The sequence below is a fragment of the Lissotriton helveticus genome, chromosome 12 (genome assembly GCF_964261635.1).
Source record: "Lissotriton helveticus chromosome 12, aLisHel1.1, whole genome shotgun sequence".
NCBI lineage: Eukaryota > Metazoa > Chordata > Amphibia > Caudata > Salamandridae > Lissotriton > Lissotriton helveticus.
Genome location: NC_136073.1, coordinates 427,147,528 through 427,170,949, shown reverse-complemented (window position 1 = coordinate 427,170,949; position 23,422 = coordinate 427,147,528). Strand labels below are relative to the sequence as shown.

Sequence of the window (23,422 nt, the reverse complement as noted above, 5' to 3'; positions counted from 1 at the left end):
GTAGGGCGGTCTCTGTGCTGTGGTTGCTTCGGAAGCCAGATTTGGATGGGTTGAGGATGGCATGGTTTTTGATGAATCGATGTCAGTTACTTGTTGACTATTTTCTCTGCCACTTCGACTGCGTAAGGGAGGAGCAAGATTGGCCGATAGTTTTTGAGGTCGGTGGGGTCAGCGGTCGGCTTCTTGAGCAGGGGCCTGACTTCTGCACGTTTCCAGTCATCTGGGAAGGTGTCTGTTTCCAGGGTGGTGTTGATGATGCATTGTAGTTCGGGTGCGGTGGTGGTGGCGGCTCTGTGGTAGATGTGTGGGGGGCAGGGGTCTGTGGGGGCCCCGAGTGGATGCCTTTCATGGTTGCGGTGGTGTATTCGACTGTGATCGGCGTCCAGGTGGAGATGACGGGCTGATCGGTGCGGGTGGGGGGCGTGCCGGCTGTGGCATCAGGTGGAGGGTCGATGAAGTTGTCGCAGAGGTTTTTGATCTTGAGGTGGAAGTATGTTATAGGTGTAGTCTATCAATAAGAGGATAAGGGAGAGAAGGAAAAATGTGGGAAACATAGAAAGAAAGAAAAGAGAAAAGAAAGGGAAAGAAGAGAAAAAATAACATTAAGCATAAAAGTACTACTATATTCCAATATTAATGCACTTGTATATGGGTAGCAGGATATAATCACTTTTTTTGTGACAGAGTATCTGTCCTCCAAAATCTGAATCAGATCAAATGCATAGACACAATACAATTTGCATTTCTTTGACTTTTGCCCAAACCCATCCTTCAAACTACATGAGTGACTTGGACAGTAGTCATTCGTGGATATTTTCTGTAGATTTGAACTTTGTGGACTGCATGAACAGTTGGCACTCCATTCTCTCTCTGTCACCTCCAGGTCACACTACATATGGACTTTACTACCTTCAAGTTGATATTATACTCTGTTCCATTTTTTGGGATAGTTAATGATTAGTTTACCTGTACCATGAAACACCGCCCATGACTTAACAGGTGCAGCACACACGGGCATTCTAATAAAGCAAACCATATAAACTACCTTTAATCCCACTATCTAGAGAAACAACCTTAATCTTAGCCTCAACCCAGTGCATATTGCATGTGAAGTTTGAAACTATACTAATTGTTTTTACCATCTACCTTCATTTTGTGACCATCTACTTTCATCTTGTGTACATAGAGTACATTTCCATTCGGTGCATGTCATACAGATAAAATATCTTTCAGTCACGCTCTGAGGTAAAATCACTTCACTCATGGTTTAAGTGCCCACTGCTATATGTGAAGTTGGTTATCTCTGCCCAGCCTGGGTACACATTGTCCATTTGTGCCTAATACAAGTTATACAAGCAATATTTTTCAGTTTTTTTAGTCTAGGATGTTAACTTTAATTGTCAGTATTAATTGTGCAGAATGTTGTTATTATGCATTCATAAACAAATACAGAGTGGTCTTTAATTATGTCTTGTGTTTGCTTGACATGCATGCTCTCTGTATTACATATTACACTTGTTCATGCAGTGATATCACACATAATCTTATAGAGATTACATCAGATATCATGTTTAGATGATGAGTATTGCACAGCTGGATGTGACTTATGGTTTACTTAGCTAACCACAACAGGCCAGTTTCTTAGGGTTTCAGTTTTGTATCTTACCATCACATCACTGTAACTGTGTTTTGAGGCAATTTCTGAATTTGTTCCTAACCATACATTTTCTTTTGAGACCAAGAAACCATAACTCACTCTTAAAGTGTTTTCAGTGAATACACACTCACACATAGCATATATGTATGTTGCCCTGCTTTTGACACAAGTATGTGTATAGTCATTGACTCCAAGACTTGTCACATTTAGTGTCATAAAAAGCATGTCAGACCATAAAGTCCTCTACATATTTCTGATGAACTGTGCATCTTTAACCTGTCGCTTTTTCCTGTAGACTCAGTATTTTCTCCCTCAGTAAGTTTGACAATGTTGTGAGTCTTCTGAGGGTATTCCCGTTTAACTCAACATGAGAGGCACCTGTACAAACGTTCCATTCAGTCCTACTTAGCAGGAGTTATTTACCTCCATCATATCAGTAGCATGTATGGATGGTGTGTGTACATGTTTGTGTATGTGGCAGAGGGTGAGGTATCTGCTTGTCTAGCTGAGGGCATAGTAGAGTCTGTAGGGCTCCACTTGTTAATGGCATTCGAAAATGGCAAAGGCGTGTGCAAGCAATGAACCAATTGCTGCTCACCTGTTAGATTGTTTGCTTTCCTTTTTTTCCTTGCCTCTAGTGCATTTGTTTCAGTGGGTGGGGATGATGGCCTAGCAGGATTTTCAAGTACCTGCAGTGCTGCTGTCTATCCCAGTATTCTGGAGTATTACCAGCCTCTCCCACCCTTCCTGTTGGAATCTCAATCTCTGAGCAAACTGGCCTAATATCTGGAGCAGATGCACATTCTATCAGGACCAGTTTGGACCAGTCCAGGAGATGATCCAGCTGAATGTGGCATCTGCATGCCTCAGTCATGCAGTGGCCACAATGTTTCCTGATTATCCCATTTGTTCAAGGGTGATCATAAGTAATGGATCACGATCAGTACTTGGTACAAAATTCTCTCATGAGCCAAGGATGGAGCTAGACAATAGTGTACTAGAGAAGGATTGTGTTCTTGGAGTAGAGTCATTCTGACTGCTCTTATATCTGGGCTAGGAATAAGCCTCAATCATTATGCTGATTGGAGTGCTCCTCTCCAGCCAGTAAGGGTTTAACCATGTAAAATTGTAGAAGACAACACTGGATTGTGTCACCCGCGTGTAGAGCCTGAGTGCCAGCAACGTCCAGAGATCAGTGGCCTGTGAGAGAAGTTGTTTAACCATGCCACACTGCAGAGATGAGGTGGCCTGGCACTGATTACAAGGTCATCTAAGCATTACTATTTGCTGTTGGACATTGCCATTGAGGCACAGGGAAAGAGGTGTTGCCTGTTGCAGACATGAAGATGAGCTGTCTTCACCTCTCACTTTTTCCATGCTGCCGGAAAGCTTAATGCTCTTTCCATCGGCATTGAGGGGTCTTTAAAATTACCTTACCTTGACTCTCTGTACTCGACCGAGAATTTAGAGAGTTATCAGGAGGAGGTCACCATTTGTCCAGCACTGTTGTCCATATCTCTGTAACCCAGGCTATTCTAGAGTTACATACATTTAAACTCTTGTTGCATAACTCAGAAGGTCAATTGTTTCCAACTTTGATATTAGTGTTGTCTGTTCCTGCACTGGTATACCCACACCTGTGGATACCCCAGACACTGGACTGTCTTGACTGTGAACAGAGAAAGATGAATTCTGTGTTTCATGGACTCTTTTATTTGAAGGAATCCATGGTTTTAGAATATTGGAGCATGGCCTTGTGGTCAGTAATGTGTAGCCTTAATAGGCATCAGGGAACTGTTTCTTATGCTTATCTTTCCTTTTTATTGAGGGGCTGATCCCCTCTCGCTTACAAAAAAGAGAAGCGTAAGACCAGTATGTTGCCCATTTGTTCTGGTGCTTCTCCCTCTTAGTTCTTTCCCAATTCCAACTAGTAGAAAAGCCACCCTTACCGTTATCGTTATGGACCAATAAATACATCCAACTTACCTGAAATAAGTATGCTGCCTGTAAGTTCTGGATTCGTCCCCTTTGTAGGAACTACCTTCACCCTTGCTCAGCAGGCTCTGTGAGCAGGGACTTGCCATCAGTTGCAAGAGACGTGCCACTGTCATCATTTAGGCGTCCTTTAAAAGACTATTTAAACAAGAACGTTCAGTACAGGTATATAGTGACCCATAACCTCATTCATAGACATCAATTGCAGGTTGAGGACTGCAGTTCCAGTTTTAGCATACAGATGTCCCTGCAAAATAAATAAATATATATATATATCTGTGTGTGTTTGGAGAATAATAGGGTTTGTTCACAGATTCTGTAATGTTATTGTCAGCGGTGTTGTATTCAATGACATCAATTGTCATTTCTCATTCCAATTGCATGTGTGTCTGTGTATGTACATGTGTAAGATAAAAAGGTATAATATACTCTAATGTACATACCTTGATATAATGTTTGAGGTGGAAGCCAGCAGTCCCACTAATATGCTCTATACAGCCCTATAAGGGGTAAATGTAAAACAAAGGCTTCAATTCCACTGCCAGTGTACAGATGTGTCAATGCAAACTCAAGTTCGTTGTAAAGTTGGGTCTGCTAAAAATCTTGATTGAAGGGAACCTTATGATTATGGTCCAATACCAAAAAGCATTTGAAATGTCCAAGTCCTTTTGAGATATGCACCTCCAGCAGTGCACTGCTCAAGACCCCATGCATAATGACACAGATAACATCAGAGAAAAACAACATTGATGACATCACTGGTGGCATCATATGTGTTTTATATATATATATATATATATATATATATATATATATATATACACACAAATACACACACCCGACACACACACACAAACATTTATATATAGGTACATATACAATTTTCACATTTGAAACCTCAAGGATTTACAAATTGAATTCCTGATAAATCATATCACATGAGAACATTAGTCATGAACTTTGTGCAATACTCATTTTGTTGTAGGTTGTGATTGGAACGTTGATTGGTAATGAGTTACTCGAAGCTGATGAAGACACTTTGAAGGAAAAAGACGACGCTGATTCTGAAGTGTCTGAGGGCCAGTTGGACGAGAGCGTGCTTAATTCAGATGATGAAACTGAAATTACTGAACAACTAGAAACTGAAGGTATCTTTTAAAAGGACCACACTGTTTAGTGATGTTTCATACTTTCTGAGAGATCTAGTTAGAAATGAATAAATGCCCCACCCCCATTGGATTCCAACGTCATTGTGAGCTTTGACTTTCTAAAAAAAAAACTGTAATTAAAGTTGCTGGTTTTTGTGGCTAAACACTGAGGGGATTTGAAATTGCAGCCTATCACACCCAATATTGCTTTGTGATCTCTCCATACTGGCACACGCATCTCATTCTCCCTTCTTTCTCCCCTGTCTTCCTCCCTCCTTAGTAACTCGCTCTGATATCTTTTAACCCCTCACCCCCTTTGCTTCTTCCCCACTATCTTGGTTATTATTTCCTCATGAAAGCCTATGGCTCAGTCGAACCCACAGCCAGGTTTTTGCAATAGCCTCTTTGCTGAAGAGAAGCAATTCATGTGCGGCTAGAATTCTATCACTGCATTACCTCCCTGGGTACTTGGACGTTGCTGTAGGAAGACAAATAGAATGGTTTGCTAGGTCTAATGAGCCTGAGGAATAAGTTTGGTAATTGCACTGAACTTCCAGAATGATTAAAATGTTTTGTATTGTTGTCAAATTTCCCCCAAAGTAGGTGAAAGTAATGTCACAAAAAAGATGTACATCAGGTAATGATAGATCATATGCAAAAGCAGGTAATTTATTAATTTCAAACATCTTGAAGTAATATCAGTCCACAGGGTCTTTGTTGTATTTGCTCATCCCTTAGCAACTACATTATAACTGGCCTTCCCTTAAAGTCACAAGGGAATTTATCTGCAAAAAATAGCAAATAATCCACGGTTCCATAAAACAGTGCATCATCATTTAATTTGTTCACTGAGATGTGGCTTTGGCTTAAATTAGAATACAGCTTGAAATGGAAACCAGCTGTTTATTGATTTGTTTTTAACATGTTTTGTTTATATTATAACAGATGCATATGATAAAGAAGCTGAGTCCATTTTGTCTGATAGTGATGATGGCATTGTACCGGGTTCTGTGCCCAGGGGCATTAAACAGGTCAGTTTCTTTGCATACAGAAGCATTTGTGTGTGCTTATATTGTTCGTGCTTCGAATAGTGCCGAAAGAAGTTGTTCAAACTGTAGATGACAATCATTTTGTGTTCTATTACCCCTGTAATCAACGTTTCCAAAATGGGAATACATATGATCTAATCTCCTAAGGGCGTGTCTGTTCCATAGATAGAAGCCTTTTGGAGTTTTGTGTTCACGTGTGGTTAACCGCCGACCTTCTAGAGTGATCTAGAGGGCCTCTAAAGTGAAGACAGAGCCTGGGGAATCAGCCACCTCCAGCAGGGTAAAGGCAATGGAATGGTTAGCGACGACAGATCTGACTCCATCGTCAAAATAGCTATAAAAAAAAACAAAAAAGGTTGATTCATACTTGAGTCTTAGTCCTTTAAAGCAGAAATAAAATAAAACAGTGTCTTAAACCCTCAAATGGATTTATATACAAGAATGGTTGTATACAGCATTTTGCCTGTTAATGAAGATTTAACAGATCCTATGAGAGATACATGGGAAAAGGTTCAGTCGACTCTGGTGACAGCCACATTTGCATCTTGCAAATATAGAGCTGCACCAGTTGATTTATCCTTGCTATCCTCCAAAAGAGTGATTGTACAATTCTCAGAGAGTAAAGAGAAGCAGTGAGCTAATACTGATATTCTGCTTAATATTGAATCTAAATGCTTTGATTTGTGGGAAACAAAGATTCTTGGTTAAGACAGTCCAGCTTTAAAACCTTACTTTGGCATTCCTCTTAACACAACAAACCTATGCTTTCTATGAGATGGCATCATTGGCAACACTAGATCTCCTGAAGTCAGACTTTTTAGGATTTAATTTAATAGTTGGACCCAGTATATGTCAGTGCATGGTCAATGACCTCAAGTTTAATTGTAAGGAGGCATGCTAGAATGCTTACAGCTGTGTTTTCTAGTAATGTACAGGCACAGGTAAGGGAAATGCCATTTGAAGGACAAAGGTTGTTTGAAGAGGAGACGGACTCCTGCCTGAAGTAGTTTAAGGTGAATAGTTTATTTGCCTATATTCTGGGGTTATCTTCACAAGCAACACAATCCATTAATAATTCAAACCTTTTAGAGGTCACCGCCAACAATTGTATCATCAGCTTTAGTCCTGTGCTACCCCAGCAGCAGCCAGTGGTGTAGCAGCCGCCTGTGGTGTAACATCAGCCCCCGGAAACCCCGTGGTGCGGGGGCCCCCACCAGCACTGTGCACAGGCGGCAGGCTCCTGGTCGGAGAGCTCCTGACTTTGGTCTGGAGCGTGAGGTGCCCTCTCCGTGTACTTTACAGCGGGGGCCTCAAGTTTTGGTATGCCACTGACAGCAGCAGTAATATTTTTGTGCCTTTAGAGGCAGAGGTGGTGGGATAGAAAATCAGGCTTCTTTATTATCTTCATCCTCTGCATCAGCTGTAATATAGTTACTCTTAACCCGTTCATATAGATTTCTGCAGATTTTGTGTCAGGGTGGTTTTCGGCCTTTCTGGAAAAAGCTTTCTCACTTCTATCAGTAATCTATTCCCCACACAAACATTGTGAGGGGACTAGGGGAGATATATATCCTTGCTTCTGTTACAAAGTGTTCAGGGTTGTTATTCCTGCTGTTTGGCCATTCACTTTAACTTATAGAGATGTTTGTCCAATTCTAGATGTCTGGGGTTTGGACAAGTCTTGTGTAATGGTATGTCACCAGGATGTGGTATTCAATTCCATCAATTGTGTCATTTCTTATTCCAACTGCATGTGTGTCTGTGAATGTACATATAAAAAAATATATATACACTTTAATATACATAACTTAGTATAATATTTGTAGTGAAAGCCAGCAGTCCCTCTAACATTTTCTAGCCAGCCTATAAAGGGTATTTCTCAAAACAAGCCTACATTGTTGCTGCATCAGCAAGATCTCCAGTTATTCAGGAACAGATTTTGCCATTTGCCATGATTCTCCCTGTTATGTATTTTTATGTTCTGATCACAGATGCTCGGTGATAAAATGTACGGTTTACTGTGGGAGATATTCACTTATGATGCAGGGGACTCTCTTTCCAATTATCTTCAGCATTGAGGTTATTAATGAGGGAAGTGGCTGAGCTGGTCCCTCACCTCCATTGTCAGGTTAACTTTCTGTATTCATATTTAAGTAATTGCTTTTAAGTACTGCTTCTCCATTGGTGCAGCCTCAAAGCCTTTCCAGTACAGTAATGCTTTTGACAAGCTATGGTTTTCTCTCAATGCAAAGGCATCATATCTTATTCCCTGTCTACATGTCAACTTTATAGGAACGAGTGTTGATCCATCTCAGCTCAAGGGTTTCCATCTTTAAAGCTGACAGATTTATAGTCAGATGGTTTCAAATTTTGTAGTTTCCCTTTGTTAGACATCCAGGTCAGTCTTGTGTCTTCTAGGCCTTAAGGCGTCATGCATATTTTTGTTACCATCAAAACATCTCTTCTTATTTGGCCCCTTCATAGATGTCCAAGGAAATAATGTAGCTAGCATTACCACAGTCTGAAGAATGTCAACGTGACCCCACCCATTGCTTTATTCTTTGTAGTGGAGTTGTCCTTCCAGATCTGTTTATCATCAGATGACAATAATGACAGATGCTTCTCCACAGGGTTTTGGTTGTCATCTGGGCTACCAGTCAGTAAATTGTCACTGGTACAACATTAACTCCAAGGATCACTTTCATGTCCTAGGCTTAAAGGCTTTCAGGCTACCAGGGAAGGCTTTTCTTTTTTAGGTGCACAGTGTTGAAGTACAGATTTTAATTGTAAACATGTCTGCGAAATTTTATTTGCACTTGAATGAGCAGGGTAGTATGGACAGCGTTCAGTTGTGTGCGCACACTTTACAATTTAGACGTCCATCCACTAGTGGCAGTTATTCTAGAAGATGGACTGTATTTGCAAAGTGATATTGTTATAATTCTATTGAACTTTTACCTGCTCAGGTGGTACAAGTTCTTCAGTTTAAGGTTTCTTTAGCATGGAAAGGCCTTAACATTGGTATATGTGAGTATTACTTCCTGGGGATTTCTGCCTTCATGTTTTAACTACACCAGGGTTCTCCTTTTAAATTACTTGTAATTGTAATGTATGTGAAAGAATTACAAAATACATTTCTACCTGCACTTTTTCTTGTTCCTGCATGGGATCTGAACTTGGATCTCACTTTTCTGGCCCAAATTAGAGTCCCTTCATTCTTGTTCATACAATTAAATTCTTATCTTATTTTTGAAGATTATGTGCCTATTAAATATAACTTCTGCTAGACGACTGGGTTGGAGACTATCCTTCAAATTTTCAGTTTTCTCTAAAAGTGTTGCCCATTTAGGGTAAAACAATCTTTTTTTGCCCCAGAGTTTCTTGCCAGACCAATTGACATATTTTTGTCAACCAGTCACTATATTCACAGTACTAGCCACTTCCATACTGATGAAGTTACTAAAGCCCTCATTAAGAGTGCCCTTTTCATTCTGATGGGACCGGTAACATGCATTTATAGCCTCTCCAGAATGATGAGATCTGTGGAACAATGCAGATCTCTTACATTTACACAGAGATTTTGGCTACTGAAAACAGCCAACATCTCTATAGGAAAGTATGGAGAAAATTAGAAATTACTGTGTGAATTTGGCCCTAAATGACTGGCCCCCTGGTTATTTCTCATTTCTTAGTAGAACCTCAGGGTCCAACTTGTAAGGAGCATGATATTCCCCAGCCCACATTTGACCATTATGCCTGGTATCAGCAAATAAGCGCGTGGGACAAACCCTGCCCATTTTCTGGGGCATTCATAATGAGGGCCTCAGTTATTTTGTCCCTGCCTTAAGTTAGTTTGATTCCACTTAAGTAATTTTGGACCCACTCGAGTAGAGGGGAGAATCTACTTCTAACTAATTAGAAAGACACCTGTCCAGAAGATTTATGAAGTCGCAATGTGATTCTTTGTTTTCTTATGTGAAGCATTATTGCTTGAACTTGGACAGCAGAGTATCATTCAAATTCTTTAATCCTTTTTACTGTGATTTCTGGAGAATCCTTGACCCACCTTTTAGAAGAATGCTGTAGTTAAATAAAGAGTTCATTTGCCGCAGATTATTTACTGCCCTCCTGTCGCTCCTATTGAGAATATCTGGATTCTAGATTTGATTTCTTTTTTCAAGAAATACTATAATTATTCTGGTTTTGTGTATTAGCCACTCTGATGGCATGTAATTCAAATCTCAACTGCCACCAGCATCCATGTGCTTTACATAGTCGAGGATGTCTTCACTCTTGGAGCCCACCTGGCTCTATCCATGTCATTTTTCTGTGACACCTGGCACCAGTGATCAATAGACTGACAGCTGAAAATTATTTGATCTAGTCTGGTACCTGGGAGTCGCTTGCATAAAGATTCTGTCCAAGATGTTCACACCTTTTGTTTTTCTGGTGTGAGATTTGAATTTGCTTTTCACGTGTACCCTCCATTTCAGCACCTTCATTCTTGTTACCGTAAGTTTTTATTATTTTGGTTGGCAGTAATTTATGCTAGAAGATAGTGAATCACAGGCTCTCTTTTTTCCGTATCTGTCATGCTTTTCTCTGATAATGCTGTTACAACTAGGGTAAAAGTCCAGTTTTTCCAGAAGATGTCTGAGAGTTTCCCTTCTGTCAGGTTAAATCTTTGACCTCATTTTTGCTGCCTCTTGCTTCCCACGATGAAGAACGGCTGCATAGACTATACCTGAGAAGAGCAACCAGTTCTCTTCCAGGGGAGGCTCATCAATAGATATATGCACTGAATAGTCCCGCCCACGTGCGGGACCCTGGAGCATATACAAAGTACATATATATATATATGTATGTTTAAAAACGTAAAAGTATAAAGTACACGCAAACATCCATATATATGTATATCAACATACATATTCATGCAGCCTGAACCACCAAATAGGCTAAAATGCCAACATTTCATTGGCTTTTTCATTTAAAGTAAGTACATATCTATTTAGCATTTATATAACATGGAACACTGTTTAAACGTAGCCTTTATTTTCAAAGAAAAGGGTAAAGTATTAGATATCATGTTATCCCATAGGCTGCATAGAGAAACCACAGTAGAATAAAACTGTCGCCCTGACTTTAAGACCCCCAAGACCTCCTTTTTTGTTTGATCTGTTTTATTGACTTTTTCGAAAGATTTTGCATATAACAAGCGTATACGTTTCTCACAGGAGCATGTTATACAAGACAATGCAGTTGTAAGTTAACAAATAGTATGCTTGCCAACTTGTGTGAGCACAGATGTTGAACCTTACATGAAATAAAACTTGTACGATAATACTGGCCTGTAACAGTGACAGGAGACTGTTATATACTTGCAAGAGTTGACTGCCTGAGTGTTTGGTGCAAGCGCTCTTACTAAATCCTTGTAACTGTGCTGTATCTCCGGTGGCTATTGATCAAATAGCTGTATCTAACCCAACAACTTGCAACACCAAATAATAGGGAGAAGAACAAGGGTGAGCCTAACTGATGGAGGGGGCATGTACCTGCATCCTCCGTGTCACTCCTGTGGTTTGAATTGGTCAATTATGTTGACTTAGTCCGGCACTCAACCTTGTTGTGTGTGATATTTGTTGTGTGCACCTTACCAGACTTTATAAGGGCTTCAGTGTTATCATGTGCGTGGTTCAAGGCATTCTTCTTCGGGGTTGACTATGGAATCTCCTGGGGCTAGTTCTAGTTGGAGCATTGTTAGAATTACATTCTAGGAAGCTGAGATTGGGTATTTGCTTAATTCATGGGTGTCTTCTCTTTGAAGGGCAGTGCCCTCCGCTTTAGCCCAGTTCAGCATGGATTGAGACCAGGCTTGTAGAGTCGGGGGGTCTTCGGCTTCCAGAGTCTTGTTATAAGCCTCTTGGCCACCACCAGTCCTAGGTCCAAGAATCTGGAAGCGGCTCTGTGCTTTTTATCCCTGATGAATATCCCTGTAATACAGGCCTCACAGCTGTATCACTCCCCTCCAATAGCTGTATAGTTTGGTGCACGACCAAAGCATGTGTAACAAGCCAGTGTCAATTAACTTACAGAGTGGGCAGAATGCGTCTATCATGTTGAAATAGCTGTTAATTTTGTCTGGGAAGAGGTATGCCCTGTGCACTATCTATCATTGAATTAGTCGAAACCTCCCGTTTCTAGTGATCATTCTAGGGCTTTCCAGTATCGTATTCCATTCTTTAGATGTGCATTGGCGGGCCAAATTCATCTCCCAACGGCTTCACAGAGGTGGCAGGTCAATTGCAGAGTGTGCTCGAAGTGCCTCCGCAAACCATTTAATGAGGTGTCGTCCTGTGCCCATCACATGTATGTATTGCATCAGTATATGTGTTTGCGGCTCTTGCGAGATGACAGCCCAGTGGCGTCCCAGCGAGCCCACCCTTGAGGCGTGGTTTAATAGGAGTCCTGATGGGACTCCCTCCTCGTTTACCAGATCTACTAATGTCCGCAGCACGCCATCAGTATAGAGGTCTTCTAACATGTGTATGCCTGCCTCGTGCCAGGCTGCAAGCTCTGCCGTTCTAACCCTGCCTCTTCCCCTTGGCATTCCCAGTATCGGAATAACTGGTGCATAAGGCGTGATGTGCCTGGTTAGATGTAAGGCCTGTCGAAAACATTTCTGGGCTACCTGCACCAGTAGAGCGAGCGACCTGTGTGGCCTGGTGCATGGGTGAAAAATTTGCAAAACCATATCTTTGGTGTTCGGGGGACCATTCCCCACTGTGTTTGCTATGTGTAGTTCCGCCATCCAGCCCACCACTCATTGTATCTGGATTGCCAAATTGTAGTGTTCCATGTTCGGCAGAACCAGCTCCCCCTGAGTCTGGGGTAAGTATAATTTTGCAAGCACCACCCTGCATTGTGTTTTGCACCAGAGGAGGTCTCTGGATGCCCCAGTGCCCCGCCGATTGTCACATGGCCAAAAGACACACATTGCCATGCCCATCTCCAGAGGTTCAATAGCCAGGGAGTAGATTAATGGCGAGAGGGGGCATCCCTGTCAGGTGCCCCTGCCAACTTTTATGGGCCATGAAAACAAGGAGCCTGTGCGAACCCGTACTGTAGGTGCCCCATATAGTAATTTGACTAGACTTAGAAAGTAAGGTCCAAATCCGTAACGCAAACAAATAGGGCCAGCCACTCAATCGTGTCAAAGGCTTTTTCTACGTCTAACACTAGGCAGCCCGCCTCCAGCCAGTCCCCTGTGGCATTTCTCATTACCCGAAACAACCTACTTATGTTGAGAGAGGTGTTACGAGAAGGAACAAACCCATTCTGGTCCTTGTGCCCAAATGTGGAATAAATGGAGCTAACCGTCCTGTCAAGACTCCTGCTGAAATGTTATAATGCCCATTCAATAACACCAGGGGTCGGTATGCACCTGTATATGTGGGATCTCTGTCTATCTTTGGGAGAGTGATTAGCGTAGCTTCTGTGAGGGAGACTGGGAGGCATGTAGATTGCAGTGCCTCTGTGTATACTCGATGTAGCTGTGGCATCAAGAGATCAGCATACGTTTTATAGAAATCAGGTGGAAAACCATCTGGGCTCAGGACTTTTCCAGATGCTAAGGCATGCATCGTGCCCCTTATTTCCTCTGGTGTGAGTTGGGTTTCTAGTTCCATGTGTTGCTCGGGCGTGAGGTTGGAGAAGTCAAGGCTGCCAAGTAAGGCATATATGTCTGTCTCAGATGCTTCCAGTGTTGATATATACTTGTGTGAAACGTATGGTCAGCTTGTTGTGGATTTCGTGTTGTGTATATTGTAACCCACCCTCCTGGGATCCAAGTGCTGAGATAGGACCCAATGATTGGTCTTGTTTGATCAACCAGGTCAGGATGGGCTCAGAGCGGTCCGCCTTATCATGAATTTTCACTGAGTGTGCTGTGTAGTTCAGGCATCTTAGACACTCTAATAGCGTTGCATGTTTATTGCGTGCTTCCAGTAATGGGGTGGAGCCGGTGGCCTCTGTTATCGCTTGTGTCTCTAGTGTTAACGGATCCCTCTCTACTTCCTGAAATTCGGACTATTTGTCTCCTCATACCGCAACCCAACGCCAGGCACGTCCCACGCAATATAACTTTCAAGGCGTCCCATTCCACCAGGGTGGAAGAGGCAGTGCCTGTATTATGTGCAAGGTACTCCTGATAGCTCCCACCTAGTGAATCTCAGAATGCGGAGTTTTCCAGCATTACTGGCTGTAGCCTCCATGTAGGAATTTCGGGGGACCTGTTTTCCCAAGTGACTGTGATGTAATGTGGGTTGTGGTCGAAGTGTGTGCAGCATAGGTATTCTGTGTCAGCTACATAGGAAAGCATGGAGGGTGAGCTCAGGAATCTGTCCAGCCGTACATGCAGGGTATGGGGTGCAGAGTAAAAGGAGTATATCCGCACTCCAATATTGCGATGTCTCCAGACATCAACTACATTCCAGCTGGGCCCCAATCCTCAGTAAAGTCAAGTTTGCGGATGCGGTAGTGCATTGTAGGGGGGGGGGAGATCTGTCTAGCCTTGTGTACATGATGCTATTAAAACCTCAACCTTTCAACCATGTTGTGTCACACCATTTAGTTAGTATCTGCGACAGTGAACTCAGGATACATCCCTGATCGGTGTCTGGGGCATATATATTGCCCAGTAGAAGATGACGCCCATCTAGCCTACCCTTTAGAATCACATATCTGCCTTTTTATACTAAACAACCTCCTCTACTAGAAAAGGGGTGCTTGGGCGAATCCAGATCAGGGTTTCACAGTCATATGAGGAACAATTGGTGGTGTGTTTCCTGCAAGAGAGAGATGCTTACATTGTGCCTCTTAAGATATGAGTACACTGTACCGAGAAGGTTTGCGGAGGCTACGTACATTCCAAGTAAAAATCTTGTGGTTCGTCATGGCACTGAAGGTGGGAATGCTACCATGTCCATGTGTGCAGACATATGTGTAGGTTGATTACCTTCTGTGTCGCCATACATGCCCCCCAAAATTGCCCAAGTAACTAGGTTTAAAACTGAAGAGCCAACATGCTAATATAGGAATATTAAAAGAGCGGTCCCTATTAACAACAGGAGCTGCCCAAACCTTGGCGGGAGAGAATCTTCCAGTGTAACCAATGAATTCCCTGTGTGAGAGAGAAAGAGAAGGGGTACGGGGCCTTGTGGGCTATGCCGTGTGAAGAATCCCCTAAGTTCTGCCTAGTGTGTCGCGCTTGCGCATTTAGAGTGAGATTAACATCTCGGGTGAACTGAGTGGTTCCTGATACATTAACTAACACTTTTACCCCACCCCCCTCAGAGATTCCAGTGTAGTAGGATTAAAGTACCAACATCATTGGGGTGCAGTCCTCCAGGGAGGCCGCAGATCTGGAGCGCTCACGTAAGTGTCATATAATGTCATCTTAAGTCTGTGGTGTTACATCTGACAAATATAGTGAGGCAGTGTCCAATGGGCCTGCCGCCGATGAGCTTTTGTCTTCAGAAGAGGGGATTGGGGTTCCTCCTTTGCTAGCTACTTCTGAGATCACAGCTATGCACTCTGCCACACGTATGGCCTCCTGCCGCTCTTGCATGATTTGCTCTGGGCCTGGCATTGCTGTCACGCTGGATGTTCGTTTCATGTTCCGTCGGCTAAGATTCCTAGGCCCTGTTGCTGTGCCATTCCGAGTTCTGAGTACCCAAAAACTGGCCTGTAGTTTCTAGCCAGTCCTAAATGTCTTGGGGTGTGTCAAAGAATCTCGCCTTACTGTCCTAAACCACTCGGTGCCTTGCTGGGTACAGTAATGATTGTGGAATGTCTAGCTGCCAGAGCTTCTGTTTTACTTGCGGAAAAGAGCCTCTTTGACACTGCACTCTTAGTGTGTAGTCAGGAAGAAACAGGACTTTCACATTCTTATATTTAATTTCAGGCAGTTTTCTTGTTTCTCCTAATATCATATCTCTGTACCTGTAATGCAACACCTTGAAGATGAGTGGTCGAGCCCCCATTCCAGGCTCCAGGTTTTCTAGAGGGGATGCACTGCGCCACTCTATGGTGAAGAATGGGAATAGAAATGAGGAGGGTAGAATGTCTTTAAACCATTGTTCCATGAAAGTAACCACTTTCTGGCCCTCTTCTCCCTCCCGCAGGCCAATCAGGTGATATTGTTCTGTCTAGAGTGGTCCTCCGCATCCTCCACCTGGTCCTAAAGGTAGTGTATTCTGGCCTCATGTGCATTTTGTTCTTTTTCGATGAAATCAGTAGCCCGCTTGAGGTCTGCTATATCTTGCTGTGCGGAGGTGACCCGATCTTTCAGCTTCCTGTGTCTGCATGCAGTAGAGTCGGGTCCACTGCTACTTTGTCAATTTTGGATTCTAGCGACTCTGTAGATCTCTCTATGGCATTCAGAATTGCATCCAGTCTGTCGTCTGGGAGGTACTGCTGTGGTGTATCCTCTTGGCCTGTGACGGTTTTCTAGCCTTCTCCGCCGTTGGACTGGTCCCCCAGGGTGAGTAAGGATCTCCTGCAGAACATCTCATAATAGATGTTGTGCGGCTGCATAGAAATGTATCGGATTATGAAGCTATGTGGCGGAGCGGCTTTAGAGCGCGTCCGCCATGCTGCCCCTGCAGGCAATACCCCCAAGACCTTCATGGTCCCATCATGCCCCACAGGTGACAGGTCAGTTCTTTTTCTGGCTCTTTCTGTGAGGATCCTGGAGCATTGAGCTCATCAGTTTTTGACTTTTCTGTCAATAATTATTATCTAGGAGTATTTTCTCTTGACTTCACTCAACATTTTTTACTGCTGGCTATACTTTTAGCTTTTTTCTGACTATTTGGAATACAATTTTAGGCAGAAATGCCAGCTTTATTCAATAACTGTCCCTCGTGTGGGAAAAAGATGGCTAAATCTGACCCACATTCGGTCTGTATTGGGTGTTTGCCATTTTCCCACAAGCCAGACAAGAAAATCACAAAAGACAAGTGGGTGCTCAATATTGTGCAGGTAGGTTACTTAATCAAATTCAAGTCCCCACCTCTGACAGTTCAACCTCGGAGAATGTCTGTACAATAACACAACTTACTTCAGGCTGAGGTAACTGTTCTGCTGCAAAAAGAAGCCATTTAAAAACTTCCCTTTTCCCAACAATGGCAGGGAATTCACTCCCACTACTTCTTGTTATTTAAGAAGGGTCCAACCCGGGAGTACCAACTCGTACTTGAATTAAGACTTCTTTCTTTCTTTTTTATTGAATAAGAAAGACAATACAATAACATTTGACGATAAAGTGGCACAGTGCATTTGTACAGTTGTAATTACGTCGTTACTATAGACCAACACTCTCCTTATATAACTAACAGTTGTCTCTACTTAATGAACGCTTAAATAAAAAAATGTACTAATTTCTGCGGGGAAGAATCATTAAACGGTGTCCACAAAATTCCTCTCCTTTTTTTCCACGGTCCACTTTTGTGGGCAACCTCTCCCTTCGTATATCGCCCTCTCAGCCTGCATACACCAATCCATATCGGGTTCCCAGTCACGAAACTGAAGCCCCGTTCTTGCTATATTGCGTTTTGCCACCTGTTATAATTGGGGGTCTCTGGTTGGCACAGGTATGCACTTGTGACAAACAGGGACCCTCTCTTCTAATCAGGGCAAGGGAATTACCCCTTAAGAATAACCCCTGCTCACCCTCTAGGTTGCGTGGCGCGAGCAGTCAAGGCTAATCTCAGGAGCGTTGTCAGTTAAGCATTTATGATTACACACAGCAAATCCAATGATCCCCCCCAAAAATAGACACCAGGCGGTATTTCTATAAAAATATGTAGACTTTATGTAAAAATTATATATCGTTAGGCAAATTATCACAAGACCTTTTATAACGTTTTCAGAGGGGGCTACAAGAGTTCAGAATGGCAAGTGTTTCTTTAAAATTCACAGAATCACTTAAGCTGCTTCCATCAGGTTCTTAAGGTCTCAAAAACAGTGTCGCCACACTTAGGGTACTGTATCCAGGCGCTGGGGCAAGGGTCGTGAGGGCTGTGCGCTTCACGGTGCTTCTGTTCGCCTCGTACGGGCCGGGAGAACCGGCCTTGCCGATTCTTATGCTTCTCGCGGTGCGCCGCGTACGGCGCGGTCGATCTCCTCTGCAGGGTACGAGTCGTACGCTCTGGTGCGGCTCGTACTGCCAGACGAACCAGAGGCTCCTACTGCCGGGTACGCGCCTCACGCGATCAGCGCACAAGGCGGGCAGGCAGGAGCGCACAGGGGCAGGCCACAGCGCACACGACCACAGGGAAATAAGAACGTTGCGGGCCCGAGCCCGTTGCAGCCAGCTGATCAAAAGGGCCGTACCTGGAAGAGTGTGGAGCAGTTTCAGTCGTCCCTCATTGTAGAGGACGAGTCGTACGCTGTGGGTGCGCTTCGTGGCACCAGTGTATCTTCGGGTCTTTAACTCAGTGGGCGGGTTCTCACAGGTAGGCGCGGCCCACGACCTCCAATACGGACGGTACTGGGGGTCACCTCAGGAGGGCGGCGCAGCCTGTATTGTGCCTCAGGAGGCAAAGCGGGGCAGCCGGGTACGTTCGAGCGTACGGGCGGCCGTCCAGGCGTGGATTGCACTCCGAAGGGGAATTCCGGCGGGAGGGGCGAGAGAGCACTTCAGCACGCTCCAGTCACAGGCGGGGTGGCAGAGAAGCAGGCGGCCTGACCCGAGGGGCAGAGAGCGGCTCTAGCAGAGCGGGGCTCTCAACGGGTAGAAGGGCAGTCAAGCTCCCGAGTGCCACGGCCCTAGGAGGGGCGAAGGGGCGCAGTCTCAGCTCCGGCGGGAGGAATACACTGCTCGAGTCAACAGACGAGTGAAGACACAAGGAACCCACTGGTCCTGGGGTTCCGTTCAGGGGGCAAGCTCAGTCAATCCCTTGGAGATAGTTCTCAGCACAATAAAGCAAAGTCCTTTTAGGTATTCTCCTCTCCTTCCTCAGCAAGGCAAACTGCAGGCCAGTCCTTCAGCTTTTTCTAGGTCCTTCTAGTTGGGCAGAGGTTCGTTGTGGGAAAACAGGATCTGATTTGTTAGGAGCAGGGCTCCTACTTTTATAGTCAGTTTCTTTTGTCTTTTCAGGCCAGGGTGGCCTTTGCAAAGTACTTTTCAGCACTGGAGCACTTTGTTGTGTAGACTGCCTTCTCCTTTCAGTGTGTGGGGCAGGGACAGCAGACGCTCCACAGGAAGTGGAGCGAGCATTGAGATGACAAGTACAGCCAGGAGCACTTTGTTCACAGTCTTCCCTCTTCCTGGGCTAGGTGTCGGCAGAGTCATCAGTCGCTCCCCAGGAGATGGAGCCAGCATTGTGGTGGCACAGCACAGCCCTATTCAGAGCCAAGGGGCACTCCCACCACCCACCTTGGTGTCATCCCTCCATTCACCACCTGTCATCCCCAGCCCTGTCACTCACACAACCCAGACAGCAGATACACATCCTGGCAGAGGCGGGCTGAAATGGTTAGGCAAGCAAATGCTAACTTTCTAAAAGTAGCATTTGCACACAAAGGATATTAAAATAAACTTTACTAAAAGAAGTATTTTATTATTCTGAGTTCAGGCATACTAAGCTTGACTTTCTACCATGCTCCCTGAGTCTGCTGGGATTATAGAGTGTAATAATTCCAGCAGCCCATTCTGGCCTACGGAGAGCAGGTAGCCTTACAATAGTGAAAAACGAAAATGGTTGTCATTCACTATTAGGACATGCCACACACACCAGGGCATGTCCTACCTTATGCTTACAATGCACCCTGCCCTTGGGCCTACCATAGGGGTGATTCACATTAAGTAAAGGGAAGGTTTAGAGGCTAGCAAGTGTGTGCACTTGCCCAGCTAGCATGACAGTACCAGACTGCACGAAGGTTCTGTAATGGCAGACCTTAGACATATTTTAAAAGGCTGCTTCTGTGGGTGGCGCAACCAGCGCTGCAGGCCCACTAGCAGTATTGGCATATACAAGCCCTGGCACTCCTGGTGCACTTTACTGGGGACTGACAGTAAATCCAATGAGCCAATCATGGAAATCAATCATAGGTACAGTTTACATTGGGAGCACTTGCACTGCGGCACGGATTGGCCGTGGCGCAGTGCCCTGAGCAGCGAACACCATAAAAACATCTGAGGCACATCAGCAAAAAGTGGAAGGGAGACTCACGCCAAGGTGCCAGGTCTAACACCACCACACATCGGCAGGAGACCCAGGTCCTTTATTTTGCCGTCAGGTCAGTGGCATCCCATATGTTGAGGAGGCACCATCTAGGCGTGACCTCCATAGTTTTCCAGCAAACGTCCCACATTTCGATGTTATTTCCCGCCAGTACGTCCGCAGAATCGGGCAAACCCACCACAGATGTAAGTACGTCCCCACCTGGCCACACCCTCTAGGGCACAGTGAGGAACTTAAGGTACCCATTTTAACCAGCGCTACACTGGTATAATATGCTCTGTGTAGGAGCTTAAGCTGAATTAATTTGAACCTGGACCGAATTGCCACCTCTCGTTGGGAGGCCAGCGCTTCCTGCCATTCCTCATCATTTAAGTCACCCACATCTTTCTCTCACTTGGCTTGAATTTTCCCAAACACATCAGGTGTGTTATTTAGTATCTTCCTGTAGGTCAAAGATATCGCTTTCTCCTTAAGATAGTCATCAAGGAGTCTGTCCTCTAAAGGTGAGGCCACCGGAAGATCTGTACCTTTGGGGATTACCTTGTGTAGTGCGTTTCGGACTTAAAAGCATCTAAAAGTTTCCCTCACGCTCAACTCATAGTCTCGTTGGAGGTCAATGAAGGGAACCACTTTGCCCCCTGCCCACACATCCATCGAGAGACCAATCCATTCCCATTTATCAAATCCGGAACATTTTGCTAGGAGCCCCAAGCAGTCCGTCTCCAGAAGGGGGGTGGCCTTTTGATTGTTGGAAGGGTGATTCTCCATCATACCTTCTTTTCGTGAGCTTAGTCAATGAAATGAGGGGGATGCAGTTATTCCAGAGAAGGGTCCGGATTTCTGACTCCATGGCCTGAAAAGATTTGGTTGGGACAGGATATGGTGCGTTTTTTTAAAACTTAGGCGAAGCAGGGCAGGGCCATCATTTTGTACAGAGACGCCCTACCCATCAGCGTAAGGGGCAAGTTCTTCCAATGCTACACATCGTCTTGTAGGCGATGGAGCAGGTGGGCTAGATTATTGCCGTAAAATGCCACTGGGTTTGTCGTGATATAAATTCCCAGGTATCAAAATCCTTCTGTGACTATCTTGGCTCAGCAAAGTGTGGGCAGATCAGAACCCCTTCCGGTCAGTATGTAAATGAATGATTGATCCCAATTTATAGTGTATCCCGAGTATTTTTGAAAAAGGGTGAATATGTGTAAGATTCTATGAATTGAAAAATGTGGTTTGGCCAAATAGAGTAAAATATCACCGGCATAGAGGGAGATTCTATCTTCCCAGTCCGCCAACCAATTTAGTCCCCTTATATAGAGCTCTCCTCTAATTCAAATTGCCAGTGGTTCAAGGACTAGAGCGAATATCAGCGGGGAAAGTCGACACCCCTGTTTCGTCCCTTTCTGCATAGTAAAAATTGCAGACCAGCCACCATTTACTGTCACTCTTACAAGGGGCTCCGAATCAAGGAGCCGCACCCGTGACAGGAATTTACCTCCGAAACCGTAGTGTTCTGGTGCCCCAAACAAGTAGGGCTGAAGGTTAAGTGCAGTATTCCTGCCGGGCAGAAAGCCGGACTGATCAGGGTGGATTAATTTATGGAGTAGAGGTGACAAATATGTGGCCAGGATTTTGGTCAGGATCTTCACTTCTGGGTTTTTCAAGGACATAGGCTGTTATGAACCTCAGCACTCGGGAGGTATCCCCTGCTTGTGGATGTGGATCACTACCCCATTAGCCAACCTTTGAGTTTCAGGGAGGATCCCATTAGCAATGCTTTCTTCATACATATCAACCAAGTATGGGGCCAATGTGGATGCCGCTGCTCACTTCCGCCGGTCCCTGCTTCTGTGCTTCTCTCGTGGGCCTCCGGTGCTTCAGCCCACTCCACAGCCGGTGCTCCACAAGGCAGTCTTTGCCGGCCGCAGACAATCAGCTATTTCTCGCCCCAGGGATGCCGGAGGACTGCAATTTCAGGACTGAGTCTGCCCGAGGCGCGGGGGGCCACTGGGATATCCTGAACTCTGGGCTTAAGCAGATTATTTTGGCGTATTTTGGGGGTTTTGGTTTGCGGGTCTCAGAGCTCTACTCCAGTGCGGCCACGCCCCCCTTGAATTAAGACTTTTAAACAAGTTAATTCGCAAGGATGCTGGCACTTCACCAAATTTTCCCCCAGCTCCATCAAGAGGACTGGATGTGCTCCATCGACCTGCAGGACGCATACTTTCATGTGCCGATTTCCCGAAAACATAGGAAATTCCAACAGTTCCAAGTGTCGTCAGAGCACTTACAGTACAAGGTTCTCCCTTTCGTGCACAAGTCAGCGCACCTTATGTTCTCAAAATGCAGGGCAATGGTAGCAGCCTTCCTGCAGAAGCAAACGTTATTCAGCTACCCGTACTTGGACGACTGGCTGCTCAAGAGCTTGTCACCTCATCTACGGCAGGAACACCTTCAATACTGCATTTGAGTGCTAAGCCGTTTGGGCCTTCAAGTCAACTACAAAAAGTCTGTCCTCAACCCAACCCAACCCAAAGGATTCACTACCTGCGTGCGAGTCTGGATACCGTAGATGCAAGAGTGTGTCCTTTGGAGGAGAGGTTATCCTCAATCACCAACAAGTGTCGCACTCTCCTCCACACCCCCAGCATGACAGGTATCCTCTCTACTAGGATGTATGGCGTCCTGCATCTTCATTGTTCCCAATGCCAGGCTGCAAATGTGACCTCCCCAGCAGGCATTAGAGGATCAGCCATTGCAGATCTTGGACCACTGGGAGGACTTCACAGTGACTGTGCCTCGGATGGCCAGAGAATCCCTACAATGGTGGATGAAATGTCTGCATCTTTTGAAAGGAGTCCCTTTCCATCAAGACCTTCCCAGCCAGACGCTCATCACGGACGCATCCCTCTAGGGTTGGGGAGCCCACATGGGCCCTCTCCAAATTCAGGGGATGTGGTCAGAAGTGGAGAAGGGGTATCGCATCAATATGTTGGAACCAAGAACCGAACAACTAGCGCTTAAGTCATTCTTCCCTTCCATACAGGCTTACTCCCTGTTAGTTCCAACAGGCAATATCACAACCATGTATTACCTGAACAAACAGAAAGAACCAGGTCTAGACTCCTACTGCAAGAGGCTCAAGCCAGATGGAAATGGTTGCTGGTGAGAACGCTGACCATATCTGCAATTTTTCTCCCAGGCACCCTCAATGTTCATGCAGATGCCCTAAGTCGCATCTTCGTCAAAGCTCACGACTAGCAGCTAAATAACGAAGTCACACAGGACATTTTTCAATGACGGGGAGTTCCAGACTGCAGACGCAACAAA

At 44.7% G+C, this 23,422-nt stretch overlaps 1 protein-coding gene across 4 annotated transcripts in view; it reads left to right on the top strand.

Moving 5' to 3' along the window:
- Positions 1 to 23,422, top strand: part of RPGRIP1L (RPGRIP1 like) — an 827,898-nt gene that overhangs the window by 579,091 nt on the left and 225,385 nt on the right. For all 4 annotated transcript variants that reach the window (XM_078668308.1, XM_078668309.1, XM_078668306.1 and 1 more), the window contains 2 exons: positions 4,638 to 4,800; positions 5,746 to 5,831. In XM_078668308.1, the coding sequence (XP_078524434.1) occupies positions 4,638 to 4,800; positions 5,746 to 5,831 (249 nt within the window). The remainder of the gene's footprint in view (positions 1 to 4,637; positions 4,801 to 5,745; positions 5,832 to 23,422) is intronic.